This window comes from Cucurbita pepo, chromosome LG07, assembly GCF_002806865.2.
Source record: "Cucurbita pepo subsp. pepo cultivar mu-cu-16 chromosome LG07, ASM280686v2, whole genome shotgun sequence".
Taxonomy (NCBI): Eukaryota; Viridiplantae; Streptophyta; class Magnoliopsida; order Cucurbitales; family Cucurbitaceae; genus Cucurbita; species Cucurbita pepo.
The window spans coordinates 9,768,128-9,787,327 of NC_036644.1; the positions used below are offsets into that span (position 1 = coordinate 9,768,128).

The 19,200-nt window shown below is 34.0% G+C and overlaps 1 protein-coding gene across 2 annotated transcripts; it reads right to left on the bottom strand.

Moving 5' to 3' along the window:
- Positions 1-836: 836 nt before the first annotated feature.
- Positions 837-11,879, bottom strand: LOC111798543 (topless-related protein 4-like). 2 transcript variants are annotated; one of them, XM_023681767.1, is made up of 26 exons: positions 11,704-11,879; positions 11,426-11,544; positions 11,148-11,327; positions 10,931-11,044; positions 10,646-10,804; positions 10,356-10,533; positions 10,130-10,253; positions 9,651-9,766; positions 8,356-8,524; positions 8,120-8,229; positions 7,950-8,019; positions 7,704-7,777; positions 7,462-7,557; positions 7,289-7,384; positions 5,966-6,093; positions 5,608-5,842; positions 5,351-5,521; positions 5,176-5,268; positions 4,834-4,980; positions 3,693-3,803; positions 3,425-3,604; positions 2,890-3,018; positions 2,699-2,794; positions 1,985-2,173; positions 1,684-1,850; positions 837-1,569 (listed from the first exon to the last, which is right to left on the bottom strand). In XM_023681767.1, exons 2-26 carry the CDS (start codon positions 11,503-11,505, stop codon positions 1,374-1,376), a joined length of 3,408 nt encoding a protein of 1,135 aa, XP_023537535.1. In that variant the 5' UTR covers positions 11,506-11,544; positions 11,704-11,879; the 3' UTR covers positions 837-1,373. The 2 variants fall into 2 exon arrangements, with proteins under 2 accessions (XP_023537535.1, XP_023537536.1); XM_023681768.1 differs by having other exon boundaries at positions 1,374-1,569; positions 9,651-9,763.
- Between the last annotated feature and the right edge of the window lie 7,321 nt (positions 11,880-19,200).

Sequence of the window (19,200 nt, forward strand, 5' to 3'; positions counted from 1 at the left end):
TCCTCAAAATCTCAAAAGAAGTTGGAATCCCATTTTAACGGAGGATTCTTGTGGTTCCGAAGAATCCAGCTACAGACTTTCCCACTTTCCGCCCGACCAGAAGAGGCTTCCCCTCTTTTCCGCCCGCCTCTTTGGTCTTAAGAATGCTGGTTTTGAGAATGAGTGATTGTCCTTTTCCAACCCTTACTCTCCAACCGGATAGCAGACAGCTAATGCGTTCCACTGATTGAACAGGGTTCTATGGTCAGTCCTACGGGGTGGAGATGATGGGGTCGGTCCGTGGACTTTCCTTCTTTTTACTACATTTCGGTCAAAAGATCGAAAGAAAATAGTGCATCAAGCTATTCACAATAATTGAATAGATTTTTCTAAGGAAATGAGTTTCCTTTTCTATTTTTTACCATATCTAAGAATGGAGAGATTCAAACCTTGATTTATGAAGGAGATTAGGAATACTTCAACTTCTAAATGACTAAGGTATGAGATTTGGGCGTGAGACAATATTCATCGAACCAAATATATATATGCCAACAATTTCAACCCGCATGTTCAATTTAAGCTTGCACCAATAATACGTGTTTAGTTTTTAACGTTAAACTATATTCATGTTGAATATTGTTATACTAAGTTAATACTAAGTTACAATCAACACGTATAGCAGCGCATATTATTATTGATGAAATTATCCATCTTTTTCAATAAAAAAACACGTTCTAAAACAAAATTCTCGAGTATCCCCATTGGCTATTTCACTATTTTTTCAAGGGATACTAATGATGAATTTTAAAAAGTTCCTACATCGATGTAATTTCACTAATTAAAAAACAAAATCAGCATGAAAATGAAGGGATGTTGTGTATCATGTAAATGTACCACAAAATGTACAAATGGTGGTGGTCAATTGGCCAGTGGCAATAGACGCTGAGAAAAATTAACAGATTTGTTATCTACCCATACCTTTTCTCATAAAAGACTAGACGAACACAAAAGGTTTTTTTTTTGTAAACAAAAAAAAAATTAAAAAATTAACCAAGGCGAAATGAAGAACTTCATTTCACGACAGTCCGCCCACAGTCGATACAACAAAATTCATCTGTCTCTATCTCGGATTTCTTCAATTGTCTGTAGCCCTCATCCCCTTCAACCTTGTGTCTGATCGTTTTCTTTTTTAGCCTACAACACTGTACGTACTTGTACTTACTTGTCATCTCTGAGTCTTCGTGGACAAGAACCAACTGCACAACGCCACGACTTGCTATGATGTCGCCATATACGACAAGCTCTAGCATGCTTGATTCAAGTATCCTACATCTACATTACCTAATTTGGCAATTCACCTTTGCACTAATCACAAACATCTCCTATACTCAGCGTCACCTATGAGGTTGATCGGGACCAGCAGCCGAAGCAGTGCTCGACCCAGCACCGTTTTCAACTGGAGGAGAAGTTCCCCATTTACCTTCCGACTCTGATGGCTCGAGTACATGGACACCGCCGTCTGACAGTCCCAATGCAAACTGGTTGGGTTCAGATGGATGTGCCGCAATAACCAGGGGATGTACCCTCAAGCTGCTCATAAATGAACACAATGGAATATATAAGAAAAAGTTGAGCCATCCAGGACTACTAAGCTGTGCATGGTAAACATCTGAGAAAGTTGATTCCTAAACTAAATAAACACACCTTGGACTAGAAGTCAAGTACGCGTTCGGATTTATTCGACATCTTAATCGAAGAGTTGATGCCGTAAGAACACCTACGCTTCCGTCTTCAAAGCTGACATAGATCGACTGACTATCACACGAATACGTTGCATGGGTGATTGGACCACTGGCTTCTCGTGGGAACCACTGTTGAAGGAAGTTAGTTGCAAAAATGAACGTCTTTTAGAAACGAAGATACAAATTACAAACTACTACAAAAAACAATGAGCATGTGCATTCTCTTGATACTTGAATATAATGAATGTTCTTGCATACTATACCTGCTTAAGGCATTCCAATTTCGGAGCTTCATATATAGCTATCTGAGTTTCGTGAATGGCCAACAAATGTGTCTGGTCTCCGTGGAACTGAACGCGGGTATCTGCAAGAGGAGCAGCAGTTCGACTGCTCGGTATCTGCAAGAATTTGCTAACCTGTTTCTCCCATCCATCAGTGCTCCAGACGCACAGCTACAAAAATAATAACAATACAGCTCAATTACTCCTAACGCACAAATTATATAAAACCAACAAAAATTCTAACTAAATAAGAGAGCGGGAGCGAGAGAGAGATGCGGTAGATAACGATATAATGATGCATTCACTCCTATAGTACATACTGACATGCTTAAATTACGTTTCTGTCCAACAGGGTGCACTTGTTTTCTTCTATTTAAGGGGGCACAACAGATCCACTAAAAAATAAAATGTATGGAAGGGTGTCTTCCAGATCAAAGCAGATCTATGATCCCAGACTCATGATATCAAGGTTAAGCCAGAGAAAAAATGCAGCACGTGACTATACGACAAAACAAACACGAGTGTGCATGAAAAAGCAAATAAAAATATAAAAAAGGGAGTGACGTAAAAATTTTACAAAAAAAAAAAAAAAAATTGAAGTGCAATTAATCATAGGACTTCTACGCTCAGTTCTGTAATAACGCTTTCTCAGAAGTTCCCCATACAGAAACTAAAAGCTAGGAACACAGTTCAAACCTGAGAGTCAGCTCCTGAAGACACAAGCACATTGAGATGATTCGAGAAGGCAAGCCCAGTTATTCTTTTATGGTGACCTTTTAATTTGGTTTTCACCTGCAATATGGAAGCTAACAATGATCAAACACCCGAACTCCAATTTCAGCTAAGCTATACTTGCAAACTAGAAAATCAATCTAACGAAGTTTGACCTCGTCAACTCGAACATTGTAGATTTGAATAGAAGAGTCCTCCATGCCTATAGCAATAATATTGTTATCCTGGGGATGGAAGGCCAAAAACGTTGCTGCTGGTGGTGGGGGCATGAATGTTGTCATTGTCTGCATGGAGAAACACATTTAAGCATAGGAATGCATGAAAAATGTAATTCATAAAACTCGGTGCATAGTTCAATATTTCCCACATCTCCACTAATTAGGATTAATTTTTTTTTTTAATTCTGGTCAAAGTAGTGACCGTGCGAGACCAGTAGACAACGCGAGATTGTTAGAACTGTTGGGATATCCAACAATCGTCTCCTCAATTTATTACTTGAAATATTTGGCACTTCATCCCAAAATAAGATGTAAGTAGGAACATATTGCTTTTGTGATTAAGCAAGCCAATCATGGTTAAAATACCAACAACTTCCGATATAAATAGCATTCAAACAACCCAGTTCCAACCATATACAACCCCCCAGAGGCAGGGAGACTGGCAGGTTATGAATATGATATAACAAACTACCTTAAACGTCATCATATTGAATAGCGATATTTTTCCCCCCGAGGCAGACATGACATAAGAGTCATTCTTTGAAAGTGCAAAGCATGGGACAGCATCTTCTGGATTTGTATCACTTATATCATTAGTCATCAATATTCCACTCGTAGGTTGCCATAACTGTGGTGCTATGCTAGCTGTGGCCTGCACACAACAATATTTCATAAATAGAGAATTTCTAGGAATCTATCATAATATTACCCTTATCTCACATGATCAAAAAATCCTATACCTTTCCTGTCGCATTTCGGTCATTTCTCTGCCATCTCCATAACTTATGCACAGCATTAGATGCTAACGCCAATATTGCTAGGCCCGAATTTGTGTAAATTAATCTAGAAATCTGAAATAACTATCAATGTATCACAATATGATTGTAAATTAAGATAAACGCACTTGACAAAAGTTATATACCATTGAAAGATTATTATTATCATTATATTGTTCATTAAATGCAGCACAACTGATTCGACTCTAAAAGGGAAAACTAAAAGCTTTCTGAGCAATCATATTAAAAGATATGATATTCAAGGAAAAACTGAGATCATAAAAAACCAAAAGGTGTTGTCCAATAGAAAGCTTAATCTGGTGCAATACTATTATAAGAGATCAGCAGAAAGTACTATTTCATGGCATCTTATGCAACGTGTATTCTAACAAAAGATATGACCCATACAATATAAGAAACCTTCCAATAACGCTTTCATACGAATCCAAAAGGAATAAGTATAGTGTCAGGTTAGAATAACTTAAGTTCCACACATTTTTTCCCTGATACATAATTCCATGCTATTTACGACAAAGAAAAAATCTGGGAGAATAACATAACTGGAAGCATCCCTCACTTATATTTTCTATGAACAGGAAATGAAACTTTTCATCGAAAAAATGAAAAAAAGACTAATACTCAAAAGATACGAACACCACAAGAGACTGAATAGAAACAAAAAGTAAACAAACAGATTGTAGAGGAGAAATAAACAAACAAAAAATTAAGCACTAAATCGGCCTCCTCACTTAGACTGACTGCTGTTAACAAACTAATTTCATATATTGAATGAACAAGCTTCCTAAGTCAAGACTCATGAACCAGCAAGTTCTGTATGAGCACAGCTGAGGAGATGAAATGGGGAGACCAAAAAACTTTACAAATATACCCAAATGTGAAGAATAAATTATTCAAATTTTCCTTCAGTAACTCCCTGGAGAATCTAATGAAATCCTTAAGGATTTTTCACTAGACATAAGCTGAAGATTTACTATCAATTAGAAAAAACAGGACTGGGAACTGATAAATATTATATTATTATACAAATATTTAATAATTAAAAAAGTTTGACCAAAGAAATAAAACTTCTGAGCAAAACCCATACCTTTGCAGCAGTTAGATTGTCATGAAGCCTCAAGGAACGACATTGAGTTGGTTCGTTAACTTCTGTAAGTTTCCAGATCCTAGATTTATCCGCTGATTCATCCGCAATTCTTGGTTTTATATCAGCCAAACTTCGATTATCGTTGTTCTGAAGTTGTCAATAATAGAAAGGGTAAGTCACTGAATATCACTGCTTATGAATGTCAAGCATGTATATAATCCAATATCCAATATTGAATCCATAAGAAATATCATTTGTCGACAAAAATTATGAACAAGAGTAATGCCAACGATATGGAGTCTGTTAAGCAAGATCATCCACCATTAAGACAATGACACTTACAATTCCAACCATGGCTGCAACTGGGGCAGTCCGGTCTCCAATGCTCATACCAACAGTCACAGCAGTAGGGATCATTGAACCTATTGTCGGAGCCTGACGGAAAATTATCGAATAAAATCACAGCAAGAGAAAAGACAAAGTAAACAAAGCATACAGAATATTTGAAATATTATACCTTCACAACAGGAGCAGAAGAAACCCTAGAAGCAGCTGCATCAAATGTACGATTTTCAACTGTTCGGAGCATCCTAATTCCCTCTGCATTGGCTAGAATCTTGATACCATTATCATTAGTTGAAACAGCCAATAGATTCCCATCCTTATTAAATCTTATACAAGGGGAAGCCTGCAGATTTAGGAAATTAAAATAATAAGGTTATATAAGTATATTATCAAGATCGGTGGGAAAATGATACTCAAATCATGACTAACCGGCAATCCACCATCTGCATCAATACTTGTTAAAAGATTTACACTATCCATATCCCAGAATTTAACCGAGAAATCATCACCGGCAGCCAAGAAACGGTTTTTGGTGGTATCAAATTGGACAACACCCACCGATCGCTTGCCAAGACCATGATATGTACGCTTTACAGCTCCTTCACTTTCATTCCACTCAACCAAGTGTGATTCTCCTTCCTTATTTGTCCCACAAGAAAACAACCTATAGGTTGAGAATAAAAATTGACGGATATTTTAGAATAAGTACCAACTGAAACTCTGGAAGGATAACATTGTAGTATTTAGAATAGAAAATGTTCACAGTAGTAAATATTAACATATTAACCTCGTTCCATCAGCACTATATGACATTGTAGTAGATGAGTGGCCCGGTGCATCATAGTCAACTCTTGAACCCACGTTATCATATAACCATGCCTTTATTTTTCCGTCGGTTGCTGTTGAGAAGATAAACTACAAAGCAAAGAAGCTAAGAATAAGAAACCACAATATTAAAATATTCCTACACCCCTGATATACTCCAAAAATGCTCATTCCATAGGAAGGTACAGAAAAAAGTTCCTAGTAAATGTGAGGCTCTTCCCTCTTGGTGGGTTTCAACTCGTGGGTCTAAAGGCACATGCAAGCATCCACAGAAGGCCATCTCCTCTTATTTTGCTACAATTTCTAAATTTTTCAAATTATAGATTGGGGATGTTTAATTCCTCTTTTTGGGAGGATAAATGGTTAGGAGAGTCCCCATTCTGTCTTCTATTCCCTATCTTCTTTGAAATCTACTTTTGGTTTTTGTTATACCTGCATTTAGATAAGGATGCCTCTTACAATTCATCTTTAATTCCTATTTTACCAGGGTTTTTCTTATGAGCGGATTCTAGGGATGTCTATTTGTGGAATTCCTATCCCTCAAGTCTCTTCCAGCTCTTTCTTTACCATCTTGTTGGCTCTCTCATTCAAAACCATTGTTGTTTTCTTTGTTGTGGAAGGTGATAGCCCAAAAGAAGGTCAACTTCTTTGCTCAGCAAGTCAGGCAGGAGAAGATTAACATCATCAACTCTACTTGAAAGGCTTCCTCCAAGCAGATGGAGCTACAATGGTGGATTCTTGGAAAATGTAGCTAAGAAAGTTTGAATCTTGTCCTTTAGAGACATAACTTAGATACCTTGATATGGAGCTCGTTTCTAGAGATCATTGGAGTTTCCTTGACTCATAATAATTTGCGTTGCTTGATGGTGGAAATCTTGTTCCATTCTCCATATCAGAGATAGGAGATGCTTTGGGGATGACTACCTTTCTGGCTATTTTGTGGAACTTTTCAACCGTGGGGATGTCTTAATGGAAGTTTGGTCTTTGACTGAATACAACACCTCCATTTGGGTGTCAGTAACCCAAAAAGACTAGTACACATCCTTTGTATTCTGAATTGTTAGAACCTTTTTTCGCAGTGGTTTTGGCCCTTCATTTCTTTATTTTCTAAATTTTTTTAGCATAGTTGGTATCTTTATTTATTTTATATTTTTTAATTACCTAGTCATATATCCTTCCATTTTCTCCATGAAATTTGGTTTTTCATAAAAAGAAAACAGAAATCCTAATAATGTTCCGTTGCACAAAAAATTCCATAAAATGAACATAATGGGCTTCATATTACCTGAATGTTCTCCTTGTGATGAGGACATATAGAATACACTGGTGCATCATGACCCTCAAAAGTAAACTGCTTAACTCCAGTGACTGTATCCCACACCTGCAAAATATGAAAAAAGTAGTAAGAAACATCAAACTTGTACGTGGACATCATCTAAAAGTCACTTAGGAACAAACCTTAATAACCCTATCCTCCCCGCAGGTAACCAAGCTTAGCTGCTTGTTTGGATATGAAAAGGCAAGATCATTGACACTGCCAACATGAGCCTCGATCTGTATTTTGAAATGAAGGCGAGAAACAAAAAAAAAAGTCAATCACCTAATCTAAACAAAATTAGTATTGAGCAGTTCGAATTGGAAACTATGATTATATGGAGGTAATAAGACGAAATTGATCGAGATTTCCCCCCAACACAAACCTCTAAGTGGTTTCTTAAATCATCGCCAGCCTGATAGGAATATATATGCACGATGGACTTTGAATATGCAACGCCTGAATGTTGAAAAGCAATCCAAACTAGTCAATTTCCAATTCTCGTAAAAAANAAAAAAAAAAAAAAAAAAAAAAAAAAAAAAAAAAAAAAAAAAAAAAAAAAAAAAAAAAAAAAAAAAAAAAAAAAAAAAAAAAAAAAAAAAAAAAAAGCAAAAAAACAGACTGAACTCACCAAAAACTGTTCCATCAGGGCTCCACATAACACGATTGATTGATGCAGTATAATCACCGGCCAAAGATGCCTATAAGTGAACCAAAGAGTTAAATACCTCAAAATTGAATCCTCACCTATCAATCTAACACTTGATGTTTCATGGGAGCCCAATGAAACAGAAACCAAACCTGTAGAGGCACTGAACATGCTGAAAGATCCCAGACTTTAAAATTTCTAATAGCAATCCTTTCACGGCCACCAACCTCCCAGATCATGACGTCACCCACATTTGTTCCAACTGAATTTCAAAATAAATGGAAAGAAATGTGAGATGTGCACTCTTATCCAGCACCAAGCCAGGTAAAGTTAACAACATAATAACAAAAGAATGTTGATATTGCTTCTAAATTAAATTGGGGCGTACCAAGAAGTATAGTTTGTTGCTGTGGATGGAAATCCATACTCTTGACAACTGAACCTTGACTCAAGTTCGTAACAACATTCTTAGGCAAGTCATCAGAGGAGTAGGAACTCTGTCCATGACCCTGGTTGGCATATCCAACAGGAAGAATATTTACCGATAAATTATTGACCTGCACAAAACCATCAATGAGGAAATTAGGAGGAAACTTACAGAAGGTATTTTCACCGTGAATGGCAGGTGTCCTTGGCATATCAAGAAATGATTATTTAAGAAAATAAGAAACTGAGCTCTCATTGAGAAAAAAAAATTGAAAGAATACAAGGGCATTTAAAAAATGAAGCCCACGGAAAGAACCCGACTAAAGAAAACGGCTTCAATCAGGTAAAATAAGACCCTGCAGTACACACACACAAAAGAAAAAAGGAAAAAACAAAAACAACAGTAACAACTTAGAAACTGACACCAAAAGGGAAACATAGAACCTGACAGAGAACCCGGCGTAACTGTAAATTTTCTCAATCCCTCTAAAGATTCTATTATTCTTCTCACCCTACAAATCCCTACCCACCATATAAATCTTCACTTCTCACAAGAAAGCAGATGGAGAAGAAACTTTTTGAGCAACTCTCTACAACCTATGTGTCCAGTAAGCTGAAAGGCAAATACATGAAAAAGAGACCAAATGGAGGGAGAAAAATCGCACCCCCAAAGCAAGTGATCGAGTCTTTCTCCACCTTCCAACAAAGCATGCGACAAAATGGCCCAAAAAAGCAAAGACAACTTTCTCGAAAATCTATCAAAAGTATTAACCCTTTTGTGTATAACCTACCAAACGAAGAATTGAACTTCATTGGAGCTTTCACCTTTCACAGACACAAAAAAAACTGACAATAACTGAAAAGGATTTAGCAACCATTGAAAGAGCAAGTTACAAGAAAAAACCCCACTAGGGTCTGGAGTCCAAAAGTGAAACTTACTCATCCAAAAATCGAGCTGCTATCTGTGCGCCTATGCAGCTAAGTAAATTGAAAATGATCTTGATGCAAGGGGATTCTGTCTCTCATAAGCAATTTTGCCAACCTTGCTACATATTCTATTGCTTAATTTTTTAANTTTTTTTTTTTTTTTTTTTTTTTTTTTTTTTTTTTTTTTTGTTCTTACAGGAGATAAGTGCTAAGACTTTCAATTAAAATGTATAACGTGAAGGCTGAAAGGCAATGTTCTGGAATGCATAAAATACAGGGAAAAAGAGAGTAAAAGAAATAAAAAAGAAAGTAGAAGCAGTTAAGCAGTACCTCTTCAGATAATCCAAATGGTCTTGCTCGTTTCAACACATGTTCAGAATCAGCTGTTTGATAGTCCATAGTTGGGTTATTGGTAGGAGGAGTTCTGGGACGCTTTAAAATAGCTGCTAACAAAATTAATCAGAAATCACAGGGTGAGATTAGATCAGAAGGAAAAAAAACACAAGAGTACATAGAGGTGGACAATAAAGAAACTTGACTAGCATTGCACGCTATTATTTTGTCATCTTCACCCATCACAACAAGAAGGGTTGAACAGTGATCAATTTAAATAATATAAAAAAATTACACGCTATTATTTTGTTATACTTTTCTTCACCTTGTTAGTTCAACTTATAAATTATGCCATGGACGAAGATAAAAGACTAAATGTGTTCATCACATACATATGCAGCATAATTAATGCAAGCATGTAAATGCTTATACCCTCACCCTTAGAGGAAAAAGGAAGAAGAAGATTCACATCCTACCCGCATTATTAGCTGCATTGAGACCAATAGGCCCGGCAGAAGCTGATGGGTGAGGCACAGAGGACGGATTTCCCATCCATCCAGCTAAAGAAGTAGGAAGAGCAGCTGGTGTAGGCTGAAATGGCTACACGCACACAAAGTAGACCAGCATTCAAACTCCAGAGGATAAAAAACAATCAAATATCTTGACAAATCATAAAACAAAACAATCTCCTTCTAAACTTACACCATGTGCACCCAAGGGAGGAAAGGCTGCAGCCTTCGGAACAGACCCCATTAAGGGATTAGTCACAGGAGATGGAGCCCTGGCACCATTAGGTTGTCCACAACTATGGTCTACAAATAAGGTTTTGATGTCAGGGTTTGGCCTCGGATTCTTACAGAGCTGGTGCTGCCAATTTAAACTGCATCCTCAATTTGGAAAAAAAGAATGTAGAAAATTCAGGTTTTAAAAATTAATGCAATAATCCACCCATAAAATAGCGAGAGAAAAAAAAACAGAATTAGTCAATAGACCTCTGATTAATTAGAGTACGCAATCTTGAGTTCTTCAAGGTTGGAAATTGAAGCTTATCACGAAAAAGTGGATTAGCTTCAATCAATTTTTTCAATTCAGCAAGCATTATGCCCCTAGCAGACTTAGTGTCTCCATATTTTGATAACTGCTCATTATCTCTGTGCAAAATAACACGTTTCATGAGATCGCCTAACATTGCTACAGAAAAACATAAATTTAAATTCAGGAACAAAAGGTCCACGGTATCTGAGCAGCTACATTTTTTGAAAACAAGTAACCCGTACCTGAAGTTATCCAAAGTCAATAACTGTGTAATCTCCTTGAAAAGGTCTTCATTAAATGCCGCAAACACTTTCAAATCCTTAACTAAAATATCCACAGCTTTCGCTCTATCCGGCCTACAATTTTATTCTATCCTTAGTAAAGTTGACGTGAAGAAAGCAAATTGTCAAATGAAAAAGCATAGCAGCAGAAATCAAATTCATAGAATTTATCTTTTACTTGTCTAAAGCTTCAAGGTACTTCTGCTTCCGAATTTCAAAAAAAATCTTCATGGAGTATCTATTATCATCAACCTTCGTGAAACCAGATAGATACTTCTCCACCTCTTCCCACTCGCCATTCGTAACCATATCCTCAAAATATCTCATGTTGAAGAAAAACCCCGACTCTTGCTCCAACCTCCACCAAAACAAAAACAAAAATCAGCATCACCACCCAAATTACAACAGACATGCGAAAACAAAACGACAAGAAAATTCAAAGAAAACTAAACATACTTATGAACTGTCTCCTTGAATTTCTCCTCGTCCAGAAACTGAAGTATGAGAAACACGAGCTCTCTGCTAAGCGAAGACATATTTATGTCTTCAATTTTAAGAACAAGCCTCTGAACGATCTAACCAAGCAGATCAACAACATTAACAACATCAAAACGCACAAAAACACAGAAAATTACAATTTCCAAGACAAGAAATCCAAAACCGAACGTGCTGAGAAAGTAACGAATTACATATAACAATTTACAGAAATGACCAGATAGCAAATTAACCAATACCTCCGCGAGATAGGCAAGTCAGATCGGAAGTCCTTCAAAGGATGAAGATGAATACGACGAAGACTAAGAAATTTAGAAGAGTTTCAGTGCTTTTTCTCGCTCTAGTTTCTCTCTCAAGCACTTCTGGTGGAAGCTTTTATACACAGAAAGACGAGAGGATTAGGGATTTAGAAGAGAGAGAAATGCGAAGAAACAGAGATCGGACAAATTAAATACCGCGACCGCGCGATCGAGAACGAGATGATAAATAATACTGTGATAAGTAATCTCACTTATCATTATCATTTGATAAGTACATGATAAGTCAGTTGAATTATCTTGTCTTAAAGCTTCGGCTGCTTTTGCGGGATTTTCTAACTTAACCCACTACCCACTAAAATTACAAAAATAACCTTCTTGTTTCCCTCTTTTTTCAAGACCAGCCATTTATCTATTTTGTAAGAGAGAGAATGAGAAATAAAATAAAATAATATTTGACTCAACAACTACGTCCCGACATAGATCGGTCTCCTTAGTATAGGTTGGCTTATATGGATCGACCCGTCTTGACCTACCGAAATCTTTCTTAATTTTTTGGATTTCGAACAATCTTTGCACGGGTCAACTTAAGTTTAGGAGTCGGACACCTCCTCTCAGACGTTGAGCTCCTCCTTTTAGTGCATTTTTGTGCGTCGTTGACTATGGTTAGCTTGTGTTTATCTTGTTTCACTACATTGAGTACGAGGGATTTGGGTCCCGAGTGGTTACCACATTTTCTTTCATGGATTTTTCGTATGACACAGCTAGTCTCGTTAGAGGTAAGACATTTGAGAAAAACAGTAAGTAGCCTTTACTACATAATCTCCCGTCCTCGAGTATGTAACCAGCTACTTGATGACTTTATTGTTGTGCTTCTGTCTCTACTGCGTTCTAATGGGTCAATTTATGGTTAACACCAGTGACTTCGTGTAGGGTCTAGAGGCCTCGCTGTGATTAAGTCTATTTCATATGTTGTTGTTAATCGAGCCAAGGAGTCGATGTTTTCACTATGCCTCGTTGTTTGGGGCTCGATAGTTAAATAACATAGCATATTCAAAATGCTCCCCATCGAGTAGTAAACCAACGCTACGTCCTTTTCCATTTGCTCATTCGTCGACGCAGAAGTTCTACAGTAAGGCCATCTTTGGATGAGATAGAAAATCGTAGCTCGATCAAAAGTCGAAAATCTAAATGACAAATTAGTTCAACAATATTTCGAGTGGAAGGATCTGAACGTTTAATTTCACGGTCGATAATATATATAAAAAAACCATTGAATTCAGCTCGATTTGACATTACAATCATGCTCGAGTAAATTCAAATATTTTCGATGGGCACACAAATTTTGACTCTTAGAATGTTGATTAGGAAAAATGATTAATTTTATATGTAAGTAATGACAATGAAGTTTCCTTCTACTTTGTCAACAAGATTCCAAATAAATAAATAAATAATTAATTAATTATATTTGTTTTATTATTATTATTATTATTATATTTTGATTCAATGAACATGGTACTAAAAGAATGATTTCAAATAAAGTTGTATATAAATGTGTCACACGTATTATTCAAATATAATTAAATTAAATTTTATTATATAAAAAGTAACTGAAAATATTTATTATTACGATTTCTATATATAGTATATTAAATTAAAAAACAAACTTTAAAATTTTATATTTTGTACAATATTTTAGTTTATATAAGTTTTAAAAATCCGTTTTTTTTAATTGGACAAAATTAATTAAAGAAAAAGGGAAATATATTAATTTATATTATATTCATAATTAATATTTTTTTTTCTATATATGCTTAAATTTAATTATATTAACGATATTGTCCTCTTTGAACATAAGCTCTGATGACTTTGTTTTGGGCTTCCCTAAAATGGCTTGTACCAATGGAGATAGTATTCCTTGATTATAAACCCATGATCGTTTTTTAAATCAGTCGATGTGGGACTTTTATCATCCAATTGACATAAATAATTTTAAAAAATTTCATTTAAGATCGGTGGTTCGATTATTTTTTTTATTTTACCAAATGTTAACAATTTTTATAACACAAATTTTTTTTGGATACTTACTCGGTGTCATGCCTAAAAAATCACATGACGTGCATAAATACTGTGTTTAACTCCTATATCTATTGGATGTCTATATCGAGAATTCGAGTATTGTATATGTCATTTGTTCAGTCTGTTATAAGACCTAATGAGCAGATATATAGGAATCTAAATAGGTTGAATCGTTCCTGTCATGATATTCTACATTTTAGGTCTTTTCGTTCTTTTATCGAGCTTTGTTTCTCGATTATTCTATCTGTGTCGGAAAAAGAGCGGTTGAAAAAAATAAATAAATAAGTTCACATTGGGAGAAGAAATAATGAATGGTTGGAATTAGTATTTAATTTTCAAAAATATTTCCAACCAATCAAACATACTATAAATGAATAAATTTATGATTTAAAAAAAAAAAAAAAGGAGCGTGGGAGTCACGCGCTGAAAGATGAGGTTGGAGTAGAAGAGTTGCCATGCAAAACGTGAACCTTTGGTTGAAATACGTGGCACGGAAAAAGACGCTTTAAATTGATTTTAAAATTTCAACCATCCATTGTTCGACACGTGGCAGTCTCATTTGTCTTTCTTTCCCTCTCCTTAAACGGCGTCGTTCCGAGCGCCCATCCATTTTTATTTATTAATTTATTTTCATTTTTTTTTCAAACTTAAAAAAAAATCTCATTTTGGTTTTATAAAATAAATTAAAATATTAAAACTCCATTTAAGCACTAATTTTACAGAAATATTTTTTAAATTTTAATTAATTTTTTTTTAATATTTTCTCACAAATAAAATAAATAATCATGATAAAACAAATATAATTTTAAAAAATGAATAGAAAAAAAAATCAAATAATAATAAAATAAATTGGAATATATTAATTTTATAATTTGGTTATGAAAACAAATTAGAATCTCTTTATTTTTATCCTTTCTTTTCCATCTTTATATCATTACTCTATCTCGTTTTTCAAAAAACGTGATTATTTATAAAGTTTCGTATATAAGAAAATTAAAAAGCGAAGAATAATACTTTTCTTTAACAAAGATGACGTAGAATCCGATTCTAATCGATGTGGGTTCTCACAATTCATACAATAGTACGAAAACTTTTCCCTGACAAAAGTGTTTTAAAATCATGATACTGCCAACAATACTTAACGTGACAAATCAGACAATATTTGATAAATTTAAGTTGTTACAAATAGTATCAGAGTCAGACATGGGGGCGGTGTGCCAGCAAGGGCACTCGACCCCGAAGGGGTGGATTATGAGAACTCATAATCGATTAGAGAGGGGAACGAAGGTCAGAGTGTAGAAACTCGTGAAACTGACGACGATATGTAGTGGGTCAAATCAGACAATATATGTTAGCGATAGACTTGGGCTATCACATTAATAGTCCTAGTGAATCGATAAAATTCTTGTAAATAGTCTATGTTATTCAGTCAGCGATGGTACTTACTCTTTTAAAAATTTATCATTATCTAGAGCTTCCCGACCTAACGTTTCTCTGCTCCTACCTATCGATTCACCGGGGTTTACAAGGACATGAGATTTTTGCATCCCAATCCTACTGCTCCGAAGAAGCAGGGATAGGTGTCGTCACATTCGATCGAGAGTCTGATACCCTTTTTCAAATAAGAAGGTTATATAGGGGAAAGACAGAGTGCCTAGAGCAGACTGAACGAGACAAGAGCCTAATGCTTTGAGCTTTCGGGCAAACCTGCCTTGGTCCAATCCCGAACAGTTCACTAACCTATCACTGTAAGTTAGGGAATTTTAGACCTTGTGACCTCTATAGCATTCCCGACCTCTTTTCTCGTATTCGGCCGATAATCAAAGAAAGCTCCAAGACCTTCGTTCCTATTATTAAAAAATTTAAAAAATTAGGAGTATTTTTTTTAGGGCAATTTATTATTTATTTATTTATTTATGATAATAATTTTTTTACACTAAAACCTCATAAAATTTTGGTAGGTGAAATGACACGTAGCACAATAGGTCAAGCGAGTAGAAACTTTCTCTACTCGCGCGAGTACCGTTTATCCTTTTGGCTATTTCAATTACTTTTTTGGCATTAAACAAGCGTGTAAGAATCGGATGCTAAAATAAGGCAACAGGCTTTTTCACCATCTCATCATCTCGCGTATCATACCGTGATACGATGATTTTATCATATCGTCAATATATCGCGAGAAAAACAGCCATGTGTCTATTCCGCATGACACTTATATTTTAAACGGTTCTAATCAGACCATTTCGTATTTATCTAGAATGACGGGAGAGTGTGATTGTCTACATTCGTGTCTATTTTAACACAGTGAGACTTACCTAATCAATTAAAATAATAAATTATTTATCTACTAAATTAATCAAAATAATCTAATATTTTATTCCGTTCAACAATGTCGAGAGTGAAGATTAAATCGTGACGTTTAATTATAGCTTATTTTGAACATTAGATATCGTAGCTAAGCTAATAATGGGTGATCCACATGTGTATTTATTTTATTTTATTTTTTTCTAATAATTAAAAGAAAAAATTGATCTCAATTATTAATAACTTTCGTCCTGGAAGAAATTCAAAATTTTAATTTATTGTTGAATGGTTAAATATTATAAGATTTTCAAATAAAAAAGGTAAAAAAAAATAATAATAAAATAAGAAAAGGGTTTAATTTAAAAAAACTAAAAATTATGAAACCGGTAATTATAAAATTTACTTTTAAAGTTAAAAAAAAAAAAGAAATATAGAAAATAAATAAGATCTAAAAATAAAAAGGATTGAAATTAAAATTTAAAATTTAAAGAAATAAAGAGGAATATAAAAAAAGAAAAAAAAAGCCATTAAATAATACTTTTTTGTTTCCATTTATTAACATTGAATGAATAGTAAAAATGACATTTTTTTTTAATAATTAGATTATTATTATTATTATTATCATTTTTTAATGACTATAAATTTACAAATGAGGTAAAAAAAAAGTGAATCTTTGTCAGAGTGGGTCCCAATAAATATTAATAATTTTTTAATTTAAAAATTTCTTTTAATAATTTGAAAAGAATGATTCTTATTTTAGCCATAAAAAAAATATAAAATTCTAAATAGGCCCCAAATCCAGATTCATAATTAATTACACTTTTTGTTGAATACAACTAATTAATTAAATTATGGTAATTAGTAGATACAATTAATTATTTCCAAATATAATTTTTTTTAAATAAATGATAATTAATAGGTTAAAAAAATTGCTAATAAATTTGCACTTTTATAATTTTTTTTAAAATAAAAATAAAAAAAGGGAGGGACATGGAATGTTTTTAATTTTGCATTATTATTTAAAAAAAAAAAAAAAAAAATCTTTTAAAAGTTTCTAGGATGTTTCCACGTGTCATTATTTGTCTATTCTTTTTTTTTATATAATATATATATTTTTAATAATATATATTTTAATCAATCAAATGTCATAATAATATTAATATATTCAATTTCAAATGTCAACAACTTAATAGTATAATCTATTAGATAAGATTGTCAAAAATAATAAAATAAAATAAAGATAAGAGAAAGAGATAATTTAATAAAATTTTTATTTTTTTAATTTATTTCTTATTTTAGTGTTTAAATCATACTTTAATTTTAAAAATATTTGTGTCATTGTCCAACTTCCAACATATGTTATGTTCATATATATATATATATATATATATATATATATATAATTTTAAAATAAGTTAAATTACAAATTTAGTTTATAAATAAAAAAAATTTAATTCACAAAATTTCAAAATTACAAATTTTGTCTATTAATTTTTTTTAAATTCTCGATTCTATTAAAATTTTTAAATTTTGCAGACTTCTTAAATATTTTTAAAAATTTAAGGACCAAATAGGCATAAATCTCGAAGTTTAGAGATTAAATCTCTAATTTAAACTTTAAAATATATGTTATAATTTATAAAAATCATGCAACCACACGTGTAGTTCTATGAGCATTACGACAGGCTAGTAGTAGTGACTCGAACAACTTTAAATCTTCATTTTTTATTTTCCAACTCTACTCGGGTCTATATGACTAGATAACTTGAACAATTTTGGATCTTCGTTTTCTATTTTTCAACTCTACTTGTGTTCATATGACTAGATAACTCGAACAACTTGGGTTACTGCGATGTCACATTGGTTGGGGAGGAGAACAAAACACCCTTATAAGTGTGTGGAAACCTTCCCCTAACAAACGAGTTTTAAAGCCTCGAGAGGAAGCCCGAAAGGGAAAGTCCAAATAGGACAATATCTGCTAGCAGTGGATCTAAGCCGTTACAAATGGTATCAGAGTCAGACACCGGATTATGTACTAACGAAGAGGCTGTTCCCCAAAGGGGGTAGACACGAGACAGTGTACCTGTAAGGACGCTGGCCCCAAAGAGGGGTGGATTTGACGGGGTCCCACATCGATTAGAGAAAGGAAAGAGTGTTAGCGAGGACGCTGCCAGACACCGGACTATGTGTCAGCGAGGAGGCTGTTTTCCAAAGGGGGTAGACACGAGACGGTGTGTCAGTAAGGACGCTGGCCCCAAAGGGGGGTAGATTTGACAGGGTCCCACGTCGATTAGAGAAAGGAAAGAGTGCCAGCAAAGACGCTAGTCGGGGAAGAGAAAAAGTCAATTTGGTTTGGCTCCATGGTTCACAGTCAAATACCTAGACAAAAAAAATATTCTATAGGAGCGCACGTGTGAGTGGACATGATACATTTAAGGCCAATCAAATGTATTGACCCAATGAAGAGAGCCCCAAGACCCACTCTTGTGATTTTTAATTCTTTTAATTTTATTTCTTTTTAAAGTATAAATTATTTCATAAGAATTACCCATTTAATTTCTTATCATATATGGGATCTTATAAATGGCAACTTTATAAATTATATTTCACATAATCTATTATATCTTCTTCCTTTCAAATATTTTTTATATTATATGCTTTTTCTATTTACTTTAATTTTTTTTTTATAAACAATCCTCAACTGCTACTACTAGATCTCACGTCATTCGTAAATGATGCTGATACCAATATCTATACAATCAGGAACGTATTTCCAAGATGAAATGATAAATTTCATCGTAAACTCCTATAAACATAAAGAACTAAAACGTCCCGTAATTCTGATGCAAAGATTATGGCATTGACATCATAATTACCTTTATGGTCGGAGTTAGGAAGTTGATTAAGACTTTTGATCCTCGCTATATAAACATAGAAAAAAAAATGATTTGCTTAGATAATAAGCAAAGTGGGTGGGGTTTGTGACTTTCATGACATGTTTTGTCCCTTTTCATTTATTTAAAATAATCAACTTACTCTTAATTTAGTGCATAATCCTTGAGGTTAAAAAAGGAAAAAATAAAAATAAAAACAAAG

Bases quoted from the DNA above. Each gene is read 5' to 3' on its own strand.
- LOC111798543 (XM_023681767.1), bottom strand. From the start codon at position 11,505: ATGTCTTCGCTTAGCAGAGAGCTCGTGTTTCTCATACTTCAGTTTCTG. The intron at 10,534-10,645 runs GTCTATTGACTA...TTGAGGATGCAG, and splicing joins CGTACTCTAATTAATCAGAG to TTTAAATTGGCAGCACCAGC. The intron at 7,385-7,461 runs GTTTGTTCCTAA...CATATTTTGCAG, and splicing joins GGGAGGATAGGGTTATTAAG to GTGTGGGATACAGTCACTGG.